The 17,041-nt window shown below is 43.8% G+C and overlaps 1 protein-coding gene across 16 annotated transcripts in view; it reads right to left on the bottom strand.

Moving 5' to 3' along the window:
• Dscam1 (Down syndrome cell adhesion molecule 1) overlaps positions 1 to 17,041 on the bottom strand; it is a 65,963-nt gene that overhangs the window by 29,596 nt on the left and 19,326 nt on the right. For 3 of the 16 annotated variants that reach the window (XM_086838476.1, XM_086838477.1, XM_086838480.1), the window contains exons 5-7: positions 13,912 to 14,061; positions 10,361 to 10,484; positions 18 to 862 (exon numbers count right to left, since the gene is read on the bottom strand). In XM_086838476.1, the coding sequence (XP_086694602.1) occupies positions 18 to 862; positions 10,361 to 10,484; positions 13,912 to 14,061 (1,119 nt within the window). Of the gene's footprint in view, positions 1 to 17; positions 863 to 1,952; positions 2,071 to 3,557; positions 3,682 to 6,671; positions 6,796 to 8,500; positions 8,625 to 8,701; positions 8,820 to 8,903; positions 9,179 to 10,360; positions 10,485 to 12,733; positions 12,858 to 13,911; positions 14,062 to 15,520; positions 15,680 to 15,784; positions 15,956 to 16,064; positions 16,537 to 16,657; positions 16,820 to 17,041 lie in introns of those variants that run through there. The other 13 variants (XM_086838484.1, XM_086838487.1, XM_086838486.1 and 10 more) reach the window with 9 other exon arrangements.

Raw genomic sequence — 17,041 nt, 5'->3', positions numbered from 1 at the left:
TGACCTTCTCTACTCACCTCGCTCCCAAACAATCGAATCGATGGGATAGCCGGCAACTGGACAGGTTACTATCAGAGTCTCGCCTGCCACAATGGCCTTTTTCTCCATTTGCCGGATGTAGGGCAGACCGTAGACATTCAACTTGGCAGAGTGATCAGCCACACCCACCTTGCTCTTGGCAATGCACTTGTACAGACCACCATCGTTGGCATGAACCGAGGTAATATTCAGATAGGAAACCACATCGCCGTTGACCGTCACATACTGTCCAACCTGATAGCGATCGTTGTTGGCTATCTTCTTGCCATCGAGTTCCCAGGAAATTTCAGGTGTGGGGTTGCCTCCGGCGACGCACTTGAGGAACACACTTGGTCCTGGCTCCATGGTTTCTTCCTGGAAGGCCTGTCGGATGACGGGTGGGTCGAAGCGACCGCCAAGCTTCAGCTCAGCACTGGCCTCCGCCGATTCCTGGTCATTCCTTACGAAGCACTGATACATGCCCTTATCCTCCTTCTTTACGGATTCAATACGCAGCACAGGTTCGCTGTGACCAATGGCCTTGCCGTCCTTCATCCAGCTAACAGTCTTGATGGGATTTCCAGTGTACTGGCAGGTGAATACTGCAGGGCGTCCAAAGTCAACCGTCTGAGTGGGGGGATCAATCTTGGCGGACAATGGAGCAGTGACTGTGAGCACGGTCTCAACGCTCTCGCCACCCACAGAGTTGTTGACCACGCACAGGTACTTGCCGGAGTCCTCTACCACGGCGTCCTTGATGATGAGAGTGCCGGAAACCTGTTTCACGCGATCATTCAGAACTACTGCCTGCTTGCGGGTTGTGCCTTCGATGAACTTGTACCATCTGGAACGAGAGTAAATTGGGTTAATGGAAGTTCATAGGGTCAAATTTGGCATTGGGGACATTGGGCACAGAGTGAGCAAGTTTAATTGATAAAATCTTTATAATCCTTGAACTACTTACCTTTGCCTGGCATGGTGATGGATCTTACTTACCTCTCAGTATTAATTAATTTTTTCATTTGCTCATTCTGTGCACCACTTTTGGGGGTTTTGGGAGTAACCTGACGGCAACCTAACGTGGGGGAATGTATCTAGCTGACTACCTATAAACCGGCACTGGATAACCCTGTCCAGGACAATGACCAACAAAGGTACCACCTAAGGGCACTTCGTTGATCTCAATGCTCTTTACGGAAATGCGGGGCTTGACTAAGCCAACGGGCTCTGTAATTTAAGGAATTGGAACTCTCAGAGACTTGCTTTCCCATTAGATAAAACTGCCTGAAGGATAAGACCAACAACTATACTTATGTACCTAAACACTGGATGAGGATAGGCTTGACCCTGGCAGAGAATGGAGAAACTGTGACCCAATTTCTGGGTCTGCTCCTGGAGGCGATCGCCTGATATTGTGGGAGCTACACTCCCAATGGGCTCTGAAAGAAAGCGATGTTCTATGAAGTCTCATCACTGAATATACCTAAGTATAACTGCCTGAATGTTGAGACTAATAGATGATCCTGACATTACCTAAAAGCTGGTGTGGGAAACGATTGTCCCAGGCACAAGATGGCCAAATCTGTTGACGACGATCTTGTCATTTCCTGAAGGCGACCGCCAGATATTTTTGGGGCCACACTACCCACGGGTTCTGTAAATTGTTGTCTCATATACTATATATGTATATCAAATCTGAGCATGGAAAACTGCCTGAATGAATATTCGACTAACCTTATTATGGGTACTGGAAATGCCTGCGCCTGGCAGAGCAAAGCAAAACTAGTCGAAATCTCTTTGACAAATGTGAAACTCTTGGACTCGCCAGAGAAGGTGGGAGCTTTGGCACCAACTGGCTCTAAAAAAATATATATAATAATGGGGTTTAGATGTTTTTTAGGGTGGGATACATCTTAAATTAAGTAAATGACTACCTTATCAGAGGAATTGGATAGGCTTGCGCCTGGCAGAGCAAAGCAAAACTCTGACCAAAGTGACGTACAAAGGTATAGCTTTTCATATCGGAGGCAAAGGTAGGACCTTTGGCACTGACGGGTTCTGAGAAAATATATAGACATGGAGTAAACTGCCTGACTTTTTGAGAATTACCTCACATAGGGCACTGGAAATGCCTGAGCCTGACACAGCAACACAATATCACTCGAACTGGGGCCGAGTAAACTGGATATCTTTGAGACACTAGCAAATGTGGGAGCCTTGGCACCTACCGGCTCTGTAAGTCAAATTAAATGTATTTAAAAGACTCCCCTAGGAAATTAAATGACAAACTACTGCCTGAATGGAATAGATTATTGACCAATAGACTACCTCATTAAGGGGACTGGGTAGGCTTGAGCCTGGCACAATAGAGCAAAGCTGTGACCCACGGGTCTTGTATAGGAAAACACTATTCGAATCTGTTGAAAATGTAGGAGCCCTAGCACCAATGGGTTCTGAAAATAATGATATGGGTAAATTTATCTGTAATAAAACTGCCTGAATATAGGACATGGGATACAGAAAGTTTCCTAACCTCATGATTGGGACAGGATACGCCTGAGCCTGGCAGAGCAAAGCAAAACTTTGTCCCACAGACCGTGTGTATGAAAACGAATTAGAATCGGTAGAGAATGTTGGAGCTCTGGCACCGATGGGTTCTGTAATCAAAGGATTTTACTTCTCCCTAATATTTAACAATATTTAAATCTTAAGCTTAGAAACTGCCTGAGAAGAGAGAGTAATCCTAGGGCTAACCTCATGATGGGCACTGGAAAAGCCTGGGCCTGACACAACAACGCAAAACTCTGGCCCACAGCTCGGGCGTAGGAAAAGGAGTTGTAGTCGGAGGAGAATGTGGGAGCTCTGGCCCCAATGGGTTCTGCAAGGCATTCAGAGGGTTTAATATACTAAATATTGCCTAAAACTTGCCTAATGATGGGAACGGGGAAGGCCTGAGCCTGACACAGCAGGGCAAAGCTGGCACTAATCGAGCGCTCGAATATGCTGCCCTTGGAGTCACTCGAAAAGGTGGGAGCCTTGGCACCAACAGGCTCTAAAATAAATAAATATTTGTGCTTAATTTTGCTACTAAATAATAGTGTTTTTAAAAACCCTACACAGAACCAGATGAGCAGTGGAAAAAATAAGATTTTATTACCTAAATATGGGCACAGGATAGGATTGAGCCTGACAGGTCAGAGCCACTTCGCTTTTTTGAGCCGTTTGTATGGTAAATGTTGAGGCCACACTGGGAAAACTAGGAGCCTTGAACCCAACGGGCTCTAAAAAGGGGAGATTTATATAGTTATTCAGTTTCGATTTTATATAATTATCGCATTAAGAACTGACTGAACATTGGGGCTTATTGTTTTAGCAACAAATTGTTTCTAATTTTCAAATATATATAAACACTTAAAATAACATGTTTTGAGAGGTAAGAACTTCTTCATAAACATTTCCCAGCTGATGGATTTTAGTACTTTAAGGATCTTAAAAGGACCAGCTAATAACTCTCTGATATTATGTTTTTTTGTTTTTACCTAAAAACTGGCACTGGAAATGCCTGAGCCTGGCAGAGCATGGCGAAAGTGGTATGCAAGGGCACAGCTTGTTGGAAGACCATTACACCGGTGGGCACTGAGGGAGCCTTGGAACCAATGGGTTCTACAGAATCAAGAACATAAGTTTATACAAGTTTAATCAAGCAAATTAAGCTTAATATATTCACAAAGTATGTAGTATTTTTCAACAAATGAAAACTGCTTTGAAAGTTGGCCTAGGTGCTCCTAACTCTTATAGACTGAAATTAATTAATCACCTGATGATGGGCACTGGGAAGGCTTGGGCCCGGCAGAGCAGGGCGAGGGCCGAGCCCCTTGACCTCTCCACCTCGATGAGCTTGTACTCTAGAGAAAAGGTCGGAGCTTTGGCGCCAACGGGCTCTGAAAGTGAAATTAATCTCTTGATAACTTTTAGCCCAGACAAAACGCACTGGCTGAATGTAGAGATACTTTTTGCTCAATTTCGAATAACAAAACTTTCGCTGCGAGGTGGCACGTGACCTGGCAACCCTAGCCTGACCCCGCGACCTTAACCTGCTGGCAAACTTTGCACATACATAGATACGGAGAAAGAGAGGGAGACAGTGGCTTAGTATTAAGCAATGCAAACTCCATGGAGGTCGGGGTCAATGTTAAGGCCAGAGACATGCGCAGAAGCTCCAGCTCAAGCGACAGCTGAGCGTGCAACAAGTGGAGGTCGCTGCTGCCGGTTTGACCTCCGGAAAGTGGCACAAACCGGCGGCTTTTGACCCAGAAACGTGCGTTCATTCATCAGCCGGTGTGCGAGCGGGACAAATGCAATCCACACCCACCACGGAGGGGTAATTGTTTGGGAAATTTCGTGTGGATTGCGAGTGTGCGCAGTGAGAGCGGGAGAGCACGACAGAGAGCAAACCAGTTTGTTTACATCTCTCACACGCACACCAACGCAGAAGGGAGAACCGAGAGAGAGAGAGGCAGCACCACCCACATGTGAGAGTGTATGTTTACCGATTTTCATGCCTTCCGATTTCGCCCTGTTTATGGTTTGTTTACGTAGCTTACTTTTGTGCGTGCGCCCATACACGTGTGAGTTTGTGTGGGTGTTCGCCTATTTTTTTTATGAATGAACTTGGGGGGAGTCCCCTTTTCTATGCTTGTGAATAATTAAAGTCACGTTTCTTGGGGTCCCTAACCTGCTGACGGGAACCGGAAATGCCTGAGCGGGACACAGCAGCACGATGTCCATGCCGCAGCGCCTCTCGATGCCGGACCACTTGGTGTCCACCGAAAGAACGGGGGCCTTGGACGAAACGGGCTCTGAGGAAGGGAAAGTGAAATTCTTTGTTCTTCTCTCACAGATGCACAGAAAAATAATAATTCAATTTATATTTCGTTCATAGGTTAACTATTCCAAAAAAATCTGATTTTAAAAGAGAATTGAGAATTTCTACATTTTCAAAGAATTGAGGAATTTGGTAATCCCTAATATTTCATAATGCATAAAAAACTGCACATTTTATAATATAAAAGTTTCAATTTTTATCATTAAAATATAAAAATTGAATATATATTTATTTTTATAGAAAACCTGACCGAAAATTGACCCCCCTTTCGTAATTATTTTTTTCCTGTGCATTTGTGAAATGTGGGGTGAGGGTATGCAACAAGTTAATGAAGAATAAACTTTCCTAAGGAAAAAAAGGAATTTTCGGGAAATTAAATAGATTCCAAGTGTGATTGATATATTTTTACCCTTTCACAATCATTTTACTTCAAAAGATAAGAAATATAAAAACATATAAATTCCTATAGCATTATATTCTAACCTAAAAGCAGGCACCGGAAATCCCTGGGCGGGACAAAACAAAGCCAAATTGGTGGCCAGCATCCGGTCAATCCACGACCTCTTGATGTCATTAGAGAGTAACGTTGGGGCTTTGCCACCGACAGGTTCTATAGGGTCAAAACCGTAAAAACATCTTAATTCCCGCCTGAATGCTTGTTTCGGCTTACCGAAAACTAGGAGCCGGAAATCCCTGGGCAGGACACAGCAATGATATTGAGAGCGACTCTAATAGCTCCAGAGGTTTTTGCACTAACTCAGGAGTTCTGGGAGCGGTACTTGAAATAGGTTCTGTGAATATTGTATTTAGATAAGTTTTATAGAAAACAACTGAACTAGTGCCTGATGTTGGTCTAGGGATTGCCACAGAACCCACCTGAAGCTGGGAGCTGGATAACCCTGCGCTGGACAGAGTATTGCGGTGGTGGCTGTGGAATCCACCACATTGGGCTTATAGGTCAGAGCGTTTATCTTTGGCGGACTACTGCTGATGGGTTCTATAAAATCGCAAATTTATTTTGAGAAAATCAAAACTCAAACTTGGAATAGTGTAAAACTGCAAGAATGTTGGAGTGCCAGAACTAAAGCGAGTCGTATTTAACGCAGAAATTAGTTCTATAAAATATTTCACATATTTTATCTTCAGATAACTAACCTAAAACTGGGTGCAGGATAGCCCTGGGCAGGACACAAGATTGAGACATCGGTGTGCCCAGGAACTACCAGAGGTCGGGACTGCAAAGGTGGCACCTTGGGAGCGGTGCTTGAAACGGGTTCTATAAAAACAAAAATGAATGAAAAACTTTTCTAACTAGAACCTCAAACTGCTTGAATGTGTTATTTATTTCCTAAAGTTTACCTAAACACTGGCACTGGATAACCCTGAGCTGGACAAAGTAGAGCCAAGGTCGAGGAGCCCGCATAGGTTTTCATATCGAATTTTGCCAGTGAAACTACTTTGGGCACCGTACTGCTAATAGGTTCTACATATTTTAGATTGAACGAACATTATGTATTAGTTTCAGAAATAAGGTAATGAAAGCTCCCTGAATGTTGGGTCTCACCTAAAAGCTGGCACAGGAAAACCCTGAGCTGGACACATTATGGCCACGGTTCCGCCCTGACGCACATAATCAATATTCGTTTTTTGAATAAGTGCTACTCTGGGAGCAGACCCACTAATAGGTTCTGAAAAAATCAACCAATCTTACTCCAAAAACGAATTCAAAATTCGATTAAAAACTGCCCGAATGTCTATAAAGAATCACCTGAAAAACGGAACCGGATATGCTTGGGCAGGACAAAGTAGGGTCACACTGCCGCTTGAGTTTATGTCCACATTGCGGGTCTTATCACCGGAAGTCAGTTTTGGTGCCACACTACCAACGGGTTCTATAAGTTATTGGTATTTATGCGGAATTAATATTGAAAATAAATCAAACTGAAAACTGCCCAAAAAGGATACGGATAGGGGTTACCTAAAGAAGGGCACAGGATATGCCTGACCAGGACAGAAGAGAGTAAAACTGGAAGCCAGACTAGCCTCGGCGTTCTTCAGACGATTCTCGACACTGATCTTGGGCGCCACACTGCCCACGGGTTCTAAGAAAAATGTGAAAATTAAACCTAGTTTCTAATTCATAACTTTTAGTATAATTTTGATAACTGCCTGAATGATCTTCAATTACCTAAACGAAGGCACTGGATACGATTGGGCTGGGCAAAAGAGCGTCAGAGTGGACTGGGACGCAGCTCCAGCATCTCTGAGTCGCTCGCCCACACTAATTTTGGGACCAACACTAGCCACCGGTTCTGGAAGATAACCATTATGTAAGACTACACCCAAAATCGTCCTAATGAAAACTGCCTGGGGGGGGGGGAATCCTACCTGAATGCGGGAACTGGATAAGATTGTGCTGGACAAAAGATGCTCAAGTCTTCACCTAGAGGCACCTCGGCATCCTTGCGCCGCTCACCCACACTGATCTTGGGTGGCACACTGCCCACAGGCTCTGCGAGCAAACAAGAAGGAGTTAGAACCTGGGAGAGAGCCTGGACTAACATTGAAAACTGCCAAAGTTGCTCGACAACAATAGGAATTACCTGCCACTCAACTAACTCGGTCAAAGGGCAAGGGTTGCGTGACAATGAATGGGTTAAATTGGGTGGCAGTTGTGGACACTAAGCTAATTAGAGTTTGAGGCCAATGAGGCCTGGCGACTTAATCTCGGCTCGTTTGTAATTGGAAAACTTTGGACATGCCGCACGCATTACCTATAGAAGGGCACGGGGTAGGCCTGGGCAGGACAGAAAATGGCTATTGTCTGTCCCCGACGGATGCTGTCGTGGCTAAAGCCGTCCTTCTTATTTACACGCGGTGCAACGCTGCCCACAGGCTCTGGAATATGAAATATGGGTATTGGGGTTTAAGGGGAAATATTCAGAAACTACCTAAGCCTTGGACGGAATATAGAACTCGACATTGACGCACCTATAAAATGGCACCGGAAAGGACTGAGCAGGACAACGAAGTGCCACAATTCCGCCAACGGCAATCCGGTCGTGACTGAACTCGTCGTTCTTGTTTACCTTTGGAGCCACACTTCCGACAGGCTCTGAAAAGGAGTTCGATTTATGTGAAAGCTACCCAAGTTACTAATTGAAGGGACCTGAGTACTCGACTTTACCTATAAACCGGAACCGGATAAGACTGGGCAGGACACTGTATGGCTATGGTCTGAGAGCTCCTAATGCGGTCGTGATTGAACTCATCCTTTCGATTCACCCGAGGAGCAACACTTCCAATGGGCTCTGATGAGATAGTTTTCTCATTAGTTCACTATGCTAAGAAGAAACTGTCTGAATGCGAGTTTGGTACTAGACTTTACCTATAAGCTGGCATTGGATATGCCTGGGCTGGACAAAGCAGAGCCATAGATCTATTGGATTCGGCCACAAAGATACCCACTTTATCTTTAATTTCCACCTTAGGAGCCACACTGCCAACAGGCTCTGCAAAAGATTTTCAAACTTTGAACTTTTCTTAACAAAAAACATTGTACCTAATTTGCTGGAAGGCACTCAACAATGTATTTACCTAAACGCTGGCATGGGATAACCCTGAGCCTTGCAAAGCAAGTTTAACGAATTATTCGATTTCCTTATAGATACACCAAATTTATCCTCCATATCAACTTTGGGAGCCACACTGCCCACGGGCTCTGAAAAAGGAAAACTTCTTGTATCTCTAAACCTAACTAAGCCCGATTTAATGGATGGCACTCAACAATGTGATTACCTAAACGCTGGCATGGGATATCCCTGAGCTTTGCAGAACAAATTCAAAGAGCGGTTCGAGTTTCGTATGGTAAAATCCATCTTATCGTGCATATCAACCTTCGGGGCCACACTGCCCACGGGTTCTGCAATAGTTTCAGAAAGAAACGAATGGATTCGAGTACTAAACTTAAACCAAAAACTGCCTGAAAGGACTGTCCTACCTATAAGCTGGCATGGGATACGACTGAGCTGGACACAGCAAGTTCAAGGCCTGACCACGAGGCTTGTCCAGCCAAGTGATGCGATCTTTTACGTCCACCTTGGGTGCTACACTGCCCACGGGCTCTGCAATTAACAGTCTTATATATAGAGAGTTCCCTGAGAGAGAGTGCCTAACTTATGAAAACTGCTTTAGGCTGAGATAGATGTCAGAGCTTACCGAGCTGCCGGCACTGGAAAAGACTGAGCTGGGCAGAGTAAGTTCAGGGAGCTGCCACCGGGCTTATCCACCCATTTGATTCGATCGTTGGGATCCGCTTTGGGCGCCACACTGCCCACAGGCTCTACGAAAATTAATGCTTAACTTTTGTCCTGCCAATCATGAAACTGCCTAGATGTTGGGATAAACAGTATTCCCGAAGCACTCACCGGAATGCGGGCACCGGATAAGACTGGGCTGGACAAACTATAGCTAAACTGCGATCCAGAGCCACCCGGGCGTAATTGATCTCGTCTTTAATGTCGACTTTAGGAGCCACACTGCCCACGGGTTCTGAGAGTAAAAGCTGAATTTAGAAGACGCTAAACAGGGAGCCTGAGTGTTGGTCTAGATGGATGTGACAATTACCTAAAGACAGGCATGGGATACGACTGAGCTGGACAGATGAGCGCCTTGGAGGCTCCCTGGCGAGTCCTGGCAAAGGTAAACTCATCCCGAGTATCAACTTTGGGTGCCACTGAGCCCACGGGTTCTAATTTTGGATATTAGTTCTATTAGAATGTTGCTTTAAAAGCCCTGAATGTTGGTCAAGGATTAAAGGACTAACCTAACTATGGGCACCGGATATGCTTGGCCAGGACACTGCATGGAAAAGTCTTCCGATAGCTTCACTTGCAAGACTTGGAACTTGTCGTGCAAACTAGTAATCTTGGGTGGCACCGAACCAATGGGCTCTATTTATTTAAAGAAATATATATGTTAGCCTTAGTATGTGAACCTTTGCCTTAAATTCTGGGATAAAGTAGAAGGACTCCTACCTAACAACAGGCACAGGATATGCCTGACCTGGACACTGCATGGCAAAGTCGCCTTCCAACTTGACCTGCATCAGTTGAAACTTATCGTTTATGTTGTTGATCTTTGGCGGAACAGAGCCAATGGGTTCTGAAATATTGATTCAATTGTAAGGCAAAGTCCTGAAGAAAGACTGAACCTGTGTTGGGCTAGGGGTAGTATTACCTATTAATGGGCACGGGAAAGGCCTGGCCAGGACATTGCATGGCGTAAGTCGCACCCAAGGATACCTCCATGGTCCGAACCCTTTCCAGCAGGTTTAGCTTGGGAGGCACGGAAGCCACGGGTTCTAGGAGGAATGTGGAAAGTCAAAACCCCACTAAGCTGCACCAGAAAACTGCCAAAATGCTGGAAGGTAAGAAAACATCGGAAACCTGCACCTACCTATACGAGGGAATAGGGAACGACTGGGCAGGACACTTGAGACTCAAGCTCCGGCCAACATATCCGCGAGCATTGGCCACCTCATCGTCTATGCTAACCTTGGGTGGCACACTGCCAATTGGCTCTGGAATGGAATTTAAAGGCTGAACCAAACGAATAACTACATTGCGAGCTGCCTGAACGGGGAGAGACCTAGGCCTAATAGAATAATAACTCAAATTGCACTGTATGAAATTGGGAGAACGCCCTGTAAATTGGACAATTGGTTGGCCAAATTGATGGCATGCTCCGCGCACCTGTGGGCTGGCATCGGATATGACTGGGCCGGGCACAGCAAAGCGAATCCGATTCCACTGGCTATCTCGCGTGTCTGCAGCTTGTCCTGAATATTTATTTTCGGCTTGACGGAGCCGACGGGTTCTAGGAGCAAAAGCAAGTCACAAAAAAAAAAATGCAGGAAAACTGTCTGACATTTGCCGGGAGAGGGAAACACACCTGAAGGAGGGCGTGGGATACGACTGAGCTAGGCAGAGCAGGGCATAGCTACTAGACAGCTCCATGTCTATGAACTGGTGCTTGTCCTGCAGATTCACCTTGGGTCGGACACTGCCCACGGGTTCTAAGGGAATACAGAGTTTCGGAAATGCACACTGCAACTGACTGAATGTGAGTTTGTCTTTACTAAAAGGAAATCTTACTTGAAAACTGGCATGGGATACGATTGAACCGGACATTGAATGTTGAAATTGGTGGCGCTTTGCACCTGCATCATCTTAAACCGCTCCAGAAAGTTTAACTTGGGCGCTACACTGCCTACAGGCTCTAAAAATTGATGTATCTTTAAGCACTTGCATAAAACTCAGTCTGTCTGAATATTGAATGTTGGAACAGAGATTTACCTAGAAATGGGCTGGGGGTAAGCTTGAGCCGGACATAGAAGACTCAGGCTAGTCAATCTCTTGACCTTGACATGCTTTAAATCGTCGGAGTTGGTAATCTTGGGACTCACACTACCAATGGGTTCTGCGAGACAAATGGTTCACTATTTTGCCAAAGAAGTCAAAGCTATTTTGAAAACTGCTCGAACAGAGAAGACAATTACCTAAAGAAGGGCGTTGGATAGGCCTGAGCAGGACATAGTAAACTTATATCATTGGTGCTCTTCCCCTTAAGATGCTTGAAATCTTCTCCAGTGTCTATCTTGGGACTGACACTGCCAACGGGTTCTATAGAGATATGAACAAGTTTTAAGGTCAGAAACACATTGTATATATATTGTCTGAGTTGGGAGAGGATGGTCTTGGAAGTGTAACTGAAATTACCTATATACAGGCACTGGATAAGCCTGAGCTGGACACAGAAGCGTTACACTGGCCTCAAGCTTAACCTTGACAGTGCGAGAATCATCGCCGGAGGTGAGTTTGGGGCCCACACTGCCAACAGGTTCTGGGAATGGGTGGCATTAGTCACTAAAAATGGTCACCAAGAATTCTAAATCCTGCCTGAATGCCTGAGACACAAAGTGGCATCTTTACCTAAAGAAGGGAACCGGATAGGCCTGGGCCGGACACATGAGTGTGACACTTTGCAAAGCGGGAACCCGAGTCAGGGTTATGAGCTCCTGGTTGCCATTGCCGTTTAGTTGCGGACTGACACTGCCAACGGGTTCTGTGGTCGATAAAACAAAGTTAAGGGACATGGAGCAACTTGCTCGCCTTAATGTTGGGTTGGGATTACCTAAAGAAGGGCACCGGGTACGCCTGAGCCGGACACATGAGGGTGGCACTGTGGCCAAGGGATACCTTGGGTATCTGTATGGCATCATTGCCGGCTGTCACCTTGGGACTCACACTGCCCACTGGTTCTGCATTTCAAAGGGGTTTTCGTGGAGTTAGTTTCAATTACTATCTAAAAGTTGCCTGGACGTTGGGGCTAGTTTACCTAAAAAATGGCACCGGATATGCCTGAGCTGGGCAAAGGAGGGTGGCACTTGCCGCCAGGTTCACCCTGAGAATTCGTGACTCATCTCCGCTGGTAAGACGTGGGCCAACGCTTCCAACAGGTTCTGGCAAGTGGGAGAAAACATGACGTAAGGAATACTCCTCAGAGGGGTAATCCTGCAGTTGGGATAGTCGAATATCTTACCTAAAAACTGGCACTGGATATGACTGGGCAGGACATAACAGGGTGGTGGCTTGGCCAGTGGCAAACTGAACTACCTTAATATCATTCCCAGAGAGAAGTCTGGGCCCAACACTAGCGATGGGTTCTTTAAGAGATTCAAAGAGGAGAAAGTGAAACTAACAGAGTGAGTATACTGAGATATAATCGGAAACTGGCCAAAGTTGGTCTGGGGTGCATCCACTTTCCTACCTAAATAAGGGAGCTGGATAGGCCTGGGCGGGACAGAGAAGGGTCTGGCTAGAGCCGGCCTCTCCTGTGAAACTGCTGCTGGTCAGCGTATTTGGAAACTTGGGCGAAACCCTGCCAACTGGTTCTGTGAATGAAGCGAGATTATTGAGAGTTAAAAACTATACATGGCCAATAAATATAAATGCAACAGGAACTAAAAGTGTGACTTACCTTGGGCGGAATTTTAACAAGAACGCTAAGTGAAAATTGCCAAGGCTTGAACTTAATTTTGGACTTATTTTTGTATAACATATTTAGATATTTAATGGCTTTAGTAAAGAACGGACCACACCTACTCTATATGGCTTTATTTCAAGCTCTCATCATTGTCGAGTACCCTATCCCAACATTCAGGCAGTTTTCAATTTAGACATAGGCTACAGCAACAAGTCTTTGGTTTAAGAAAAATAGTTCAGCTTACTTTTTATAAATTTTAACTAAATTTATATTTATATACACAAATGATTAATTATTTGTAATATATTTAAGTACGCAAAGAAAGAGATTTTAAGCGAAAAATCGTTTTGATTGCATTCAAATGGCCTCAAAGACTTGTTGCTTGTTTAAAAAGTATTTATAAAAGTCATTTGGAAACTGCAAAGGATGTTGTGAAATAAAGTAAACACATCCGAAAGAAATTTCCAAAATGACGCAAACAAATGCTTGAAATATTATTAAAAGATGTTTATTTAGTTTTAGTAGTTTTAGGGCATAATGGTGTCTTTAAAATTTTAATGTGTTCATAATTGAACTGCCATATCTTTTAAAATACATATTTTTCATATTTCAAACATTTGTTAAGCAGACTGGAAATTATACAAACCATTATTGAAAGTATTTCAATGTCTGATTTGTTCCTTTCCAGTCAAAGTATCCGCAAATAAACTTCAAAAAACGCTCTATTTAAAGTACTTGAATATTTTCGATATGAATTTGTAAGATTTTGTAAGATTTTTTGAAGTTTACTCTGGCATAAAAAAGCTTCAGATGTGAATGGACTTTTAAAGTACACTAAAAATGTACAAATTTTTAACCAAAATAAATTTAAAGAATAGTTATTTGAAATGTTATAATTGTACATTTGAAACTTTCTTTTGATTTTTCTCATAATTTAAAATTGGCCAACAAGGCGGACTTACCTGTGATGACCAATCGTCCCTTTGTGGCACTCAATCTCGTCTCTCCTGTCAATCGATGTTTGGTTCGGCACTGATAGCTCTTGTATCCATCCTCGGGTCCAACTTCACGGATGTGCAGCTCTCCAGAAGGCAGTACGAGATATTTACCGTCTGATTTCAAATCGGTTCAGGAAGAATTAAAATTAAGTAGAATAAAATATATATTAGTGATTGTTTGTCAGATGACCTATAAAAATCTAACATCTTAAATTAGAAACCCAATTAAACTCGGTGAGTTTAATTTGATTTTTTAACTAAATGCATTTGACAGTCACATACACATTCCAGTTTTAAAGAGTTTTAGGTTAGTTCTCATTGCAAATATTTCAATCCAAATGTGCAATTGTTTTGTATTAGTAAATTCATTATATGTGACTTATCAAATGCAGATTTACGACTTAAGAAGGTTAAGTTTCATTTGTAAAAATGTAAATTTTGAATGATTGAGCAAATTAATAATATCTTACAATTGAGTTTAACCAAACATTACCTTCTTAAGCCCTTTATACGATTTAAGGAACTCTGTTCAAATGTCTTTATCTTTGTTTGTTTTTATTTTTATTTAAATATCGATTCAATTTAAACAGATTTCTCTTTGCTTACATATTAACTATACACCAGCAGTGTCAGGAATTTGAGGTCTAAACAAATCAAAGAGGTCTAAAGTGATTGAAATGTATGCTTAGGGAAATAGTAAATTTACAAACAGAATTGTTAGCTTTTCTCGGAATACAATAATCCTCAAATTCCCAGACATTGCTTCTTATTTTAGCCATGCACCAACAAAAATGCCAATAATTTTAGATGATATGCGGATTATAGATTACATATACATTCGAGGTATATATATACAGCAATGTTTTGATTTTTAATTAAATGTATGTACAGATTTGGTTAGATTGTTCGTTTATTAGCATTTTTGCATGTATTTACACTAGACTACAAGACAACGCTACGTTCAACTACATGAAGGGGTTCGGGATTCTCTTGGGCAAGTCAGGAGCGACTCATGGATGTTTTGGAGGGGGAAAAGAATAAGAGGTTGGGAGTGAAAAATAAAAAAGAAAACGAAAAAGAATAGACGGAAGGAAGGAAAGACAGAAAACATAATAATAAATTGAAAGCCTAAGCAGCGCTGCACGTGGAACACCTCTCGTTGGAGGAGGCTCTCTAGAGACCAAGTCGAACCGAATTGGATAGGAGGCGGAGGATATTGACAAGAAGGAGTGGGCTGAGAGCTCTTATCTAGTAATTTACCGCTGGTTGCGATATCCTCCTGGGGATAGATAACTCGCTCCTCGTCCTCCACCCACGAATCGACCACTATGAAATCGGCCACGAAACTGGGTATGTGGCACTTTAGGATGGCGCTATTGCCCCTGAGTATGGACTCGTCCATGACATTGACGGTGTAGGATTGAGGCACAACTGCAAAGTTTACGGAGAGATTGATTGAGTGTGGAGTGCGGGATAAAATCATAAGAGAGTAAGAGTGACGCCGGTGGGAGGAACACCCTTCATGTGGCTAAGCTAACTGCCTAATTCAAGTCTACAAGTCTCGGCGTCCTACCAGTTATGTTCTTGGTGAAGACCTCGCCCTCGGTATCAATCCAATCCGTTATGTCTATGTGATCCGCCACAAAGGAGGGCGTCTGGCACTTGAAAATGGCCGCATTACCCTTGATCACGTATTCGTCGTAGACTTGAGACTCAAAGAACTGCTTTACCACTGCAAGACGAGAAGCGGGAGACACAAAATAAGGACTAATAGGGGTCTTGGAGGTGATGGGGTTTCGATTTCTAAGCGGGGTAATGCGATTATCGTAAGGGTTACCCATGGAGTCGTCGGGAAGGGGCCTCTGTATCTCAGTGCCTGCCTCATCAATCCACCCCTCAACGTCGATAAAATCGGCCACGAACGACGGCACCAAGCACTTCAGAGTGGCTGAGTTGCCACGAAGGACGAACTCGTCGATTACCCGAGTCTGGTAGAACTGGTGGACAACTGAAGGAAATCAAAGGGAATTTGGTGAAAGTAAAACTAAATAAGAGTGGAACATGATCACTGGAGCGGGTTGGGGTTTGGACGTCTGAGGAAAAGTGAGCGTTAGTACCCGTCTCGTCGGCATTATTGGGATAGTAGTTGCGACCCTCCGAGTCCAGCCAGAGATCGACGAACACAAAGTCTGCCACATACGAGGGAATCTCGCATTTCATCACCACGGAGTTGCCCCTAATGACGTACTCATTGTCTGCCTCCGATTCGTAGCTCTGTATGACAACTAAAGCCAAGGGAACATAATCATGAACTTAAGAAGTAGAGTAATAATAGAGGGAGCTGAGGACATGGACAGGTGGAATCTAAGAACCCATTGAAACACTTATGAGAGAAAGAGACTACATTTAAGACTGTACCATAGGCGCTGGTGGCATTATTGCGCCACAATTCGGTCCCCTCATCGCCCACCCAAGCCTCGACCTGAACGAAATCGGCCACAAAGGATGGAATTTTACACTTGACCACCGCCGCGTTGCCCTTAATCACATATTCATTCTCGGCCTCGGTTATGTAGAACTGTGAAACGACTGTGAAATCGAAGGAAATCATAAATAAAAGGATATTGGAAGAGAGGGAAGTGCTGGAAAATGCTGGAAATGGAATGGGACCGTAAACTAATTTGATGATGGAAACTATTGACTATCGCACCGTAATTGTCTGAGAAGGACAAGACATTGCCCTCATCGTCGATCCACGACTCTACGCGAACAAAATCGGCCACAAACGATGGAATGGAGCACTTAAGGACAGCCGCATTACCACGAATCACATATTCGGTCATGATCTCTGCTTCATAGAACTGATTGACAACTGCAAAGGTGCATAATGAAAAAAAGAATATAGAAATGATAAGGGGAGGAATGGAGAGGAGTAAAACACCCACAAGTAGTTGCCTAAAAAGTTATCCTTTACACTTTTGTTAATACCATAATTCTCAGAGGGTCGCAATTCAGTTCCCTGCTCATCTATCCAGGACTCGACACGCACAAAATCGGCCACAAAAGATGGTATCGAACACTTAAGAACCGCCGC

Source organism: Drosophila serrata, unplaced genomic scaffold, assembly GCF_035046125.1.
Source record: "Drosophila serrata isolate PLE 108 unplaced genomic scaffold, ASM3504612v1 contig_347, whole genome shotgun sequence".
Classification (NCBI taxonomy): Eukaryota; Metazoa; Arthropoda; class Insecta; order Diptera; family Drosophilidae; genus Drosophila; species Drosophila serrata.
The sequence above is the reverse complement of the archived record's forward strand: the minus strand, read 5'-3'. Positions and strand labels throughout refer to the sequence as shown.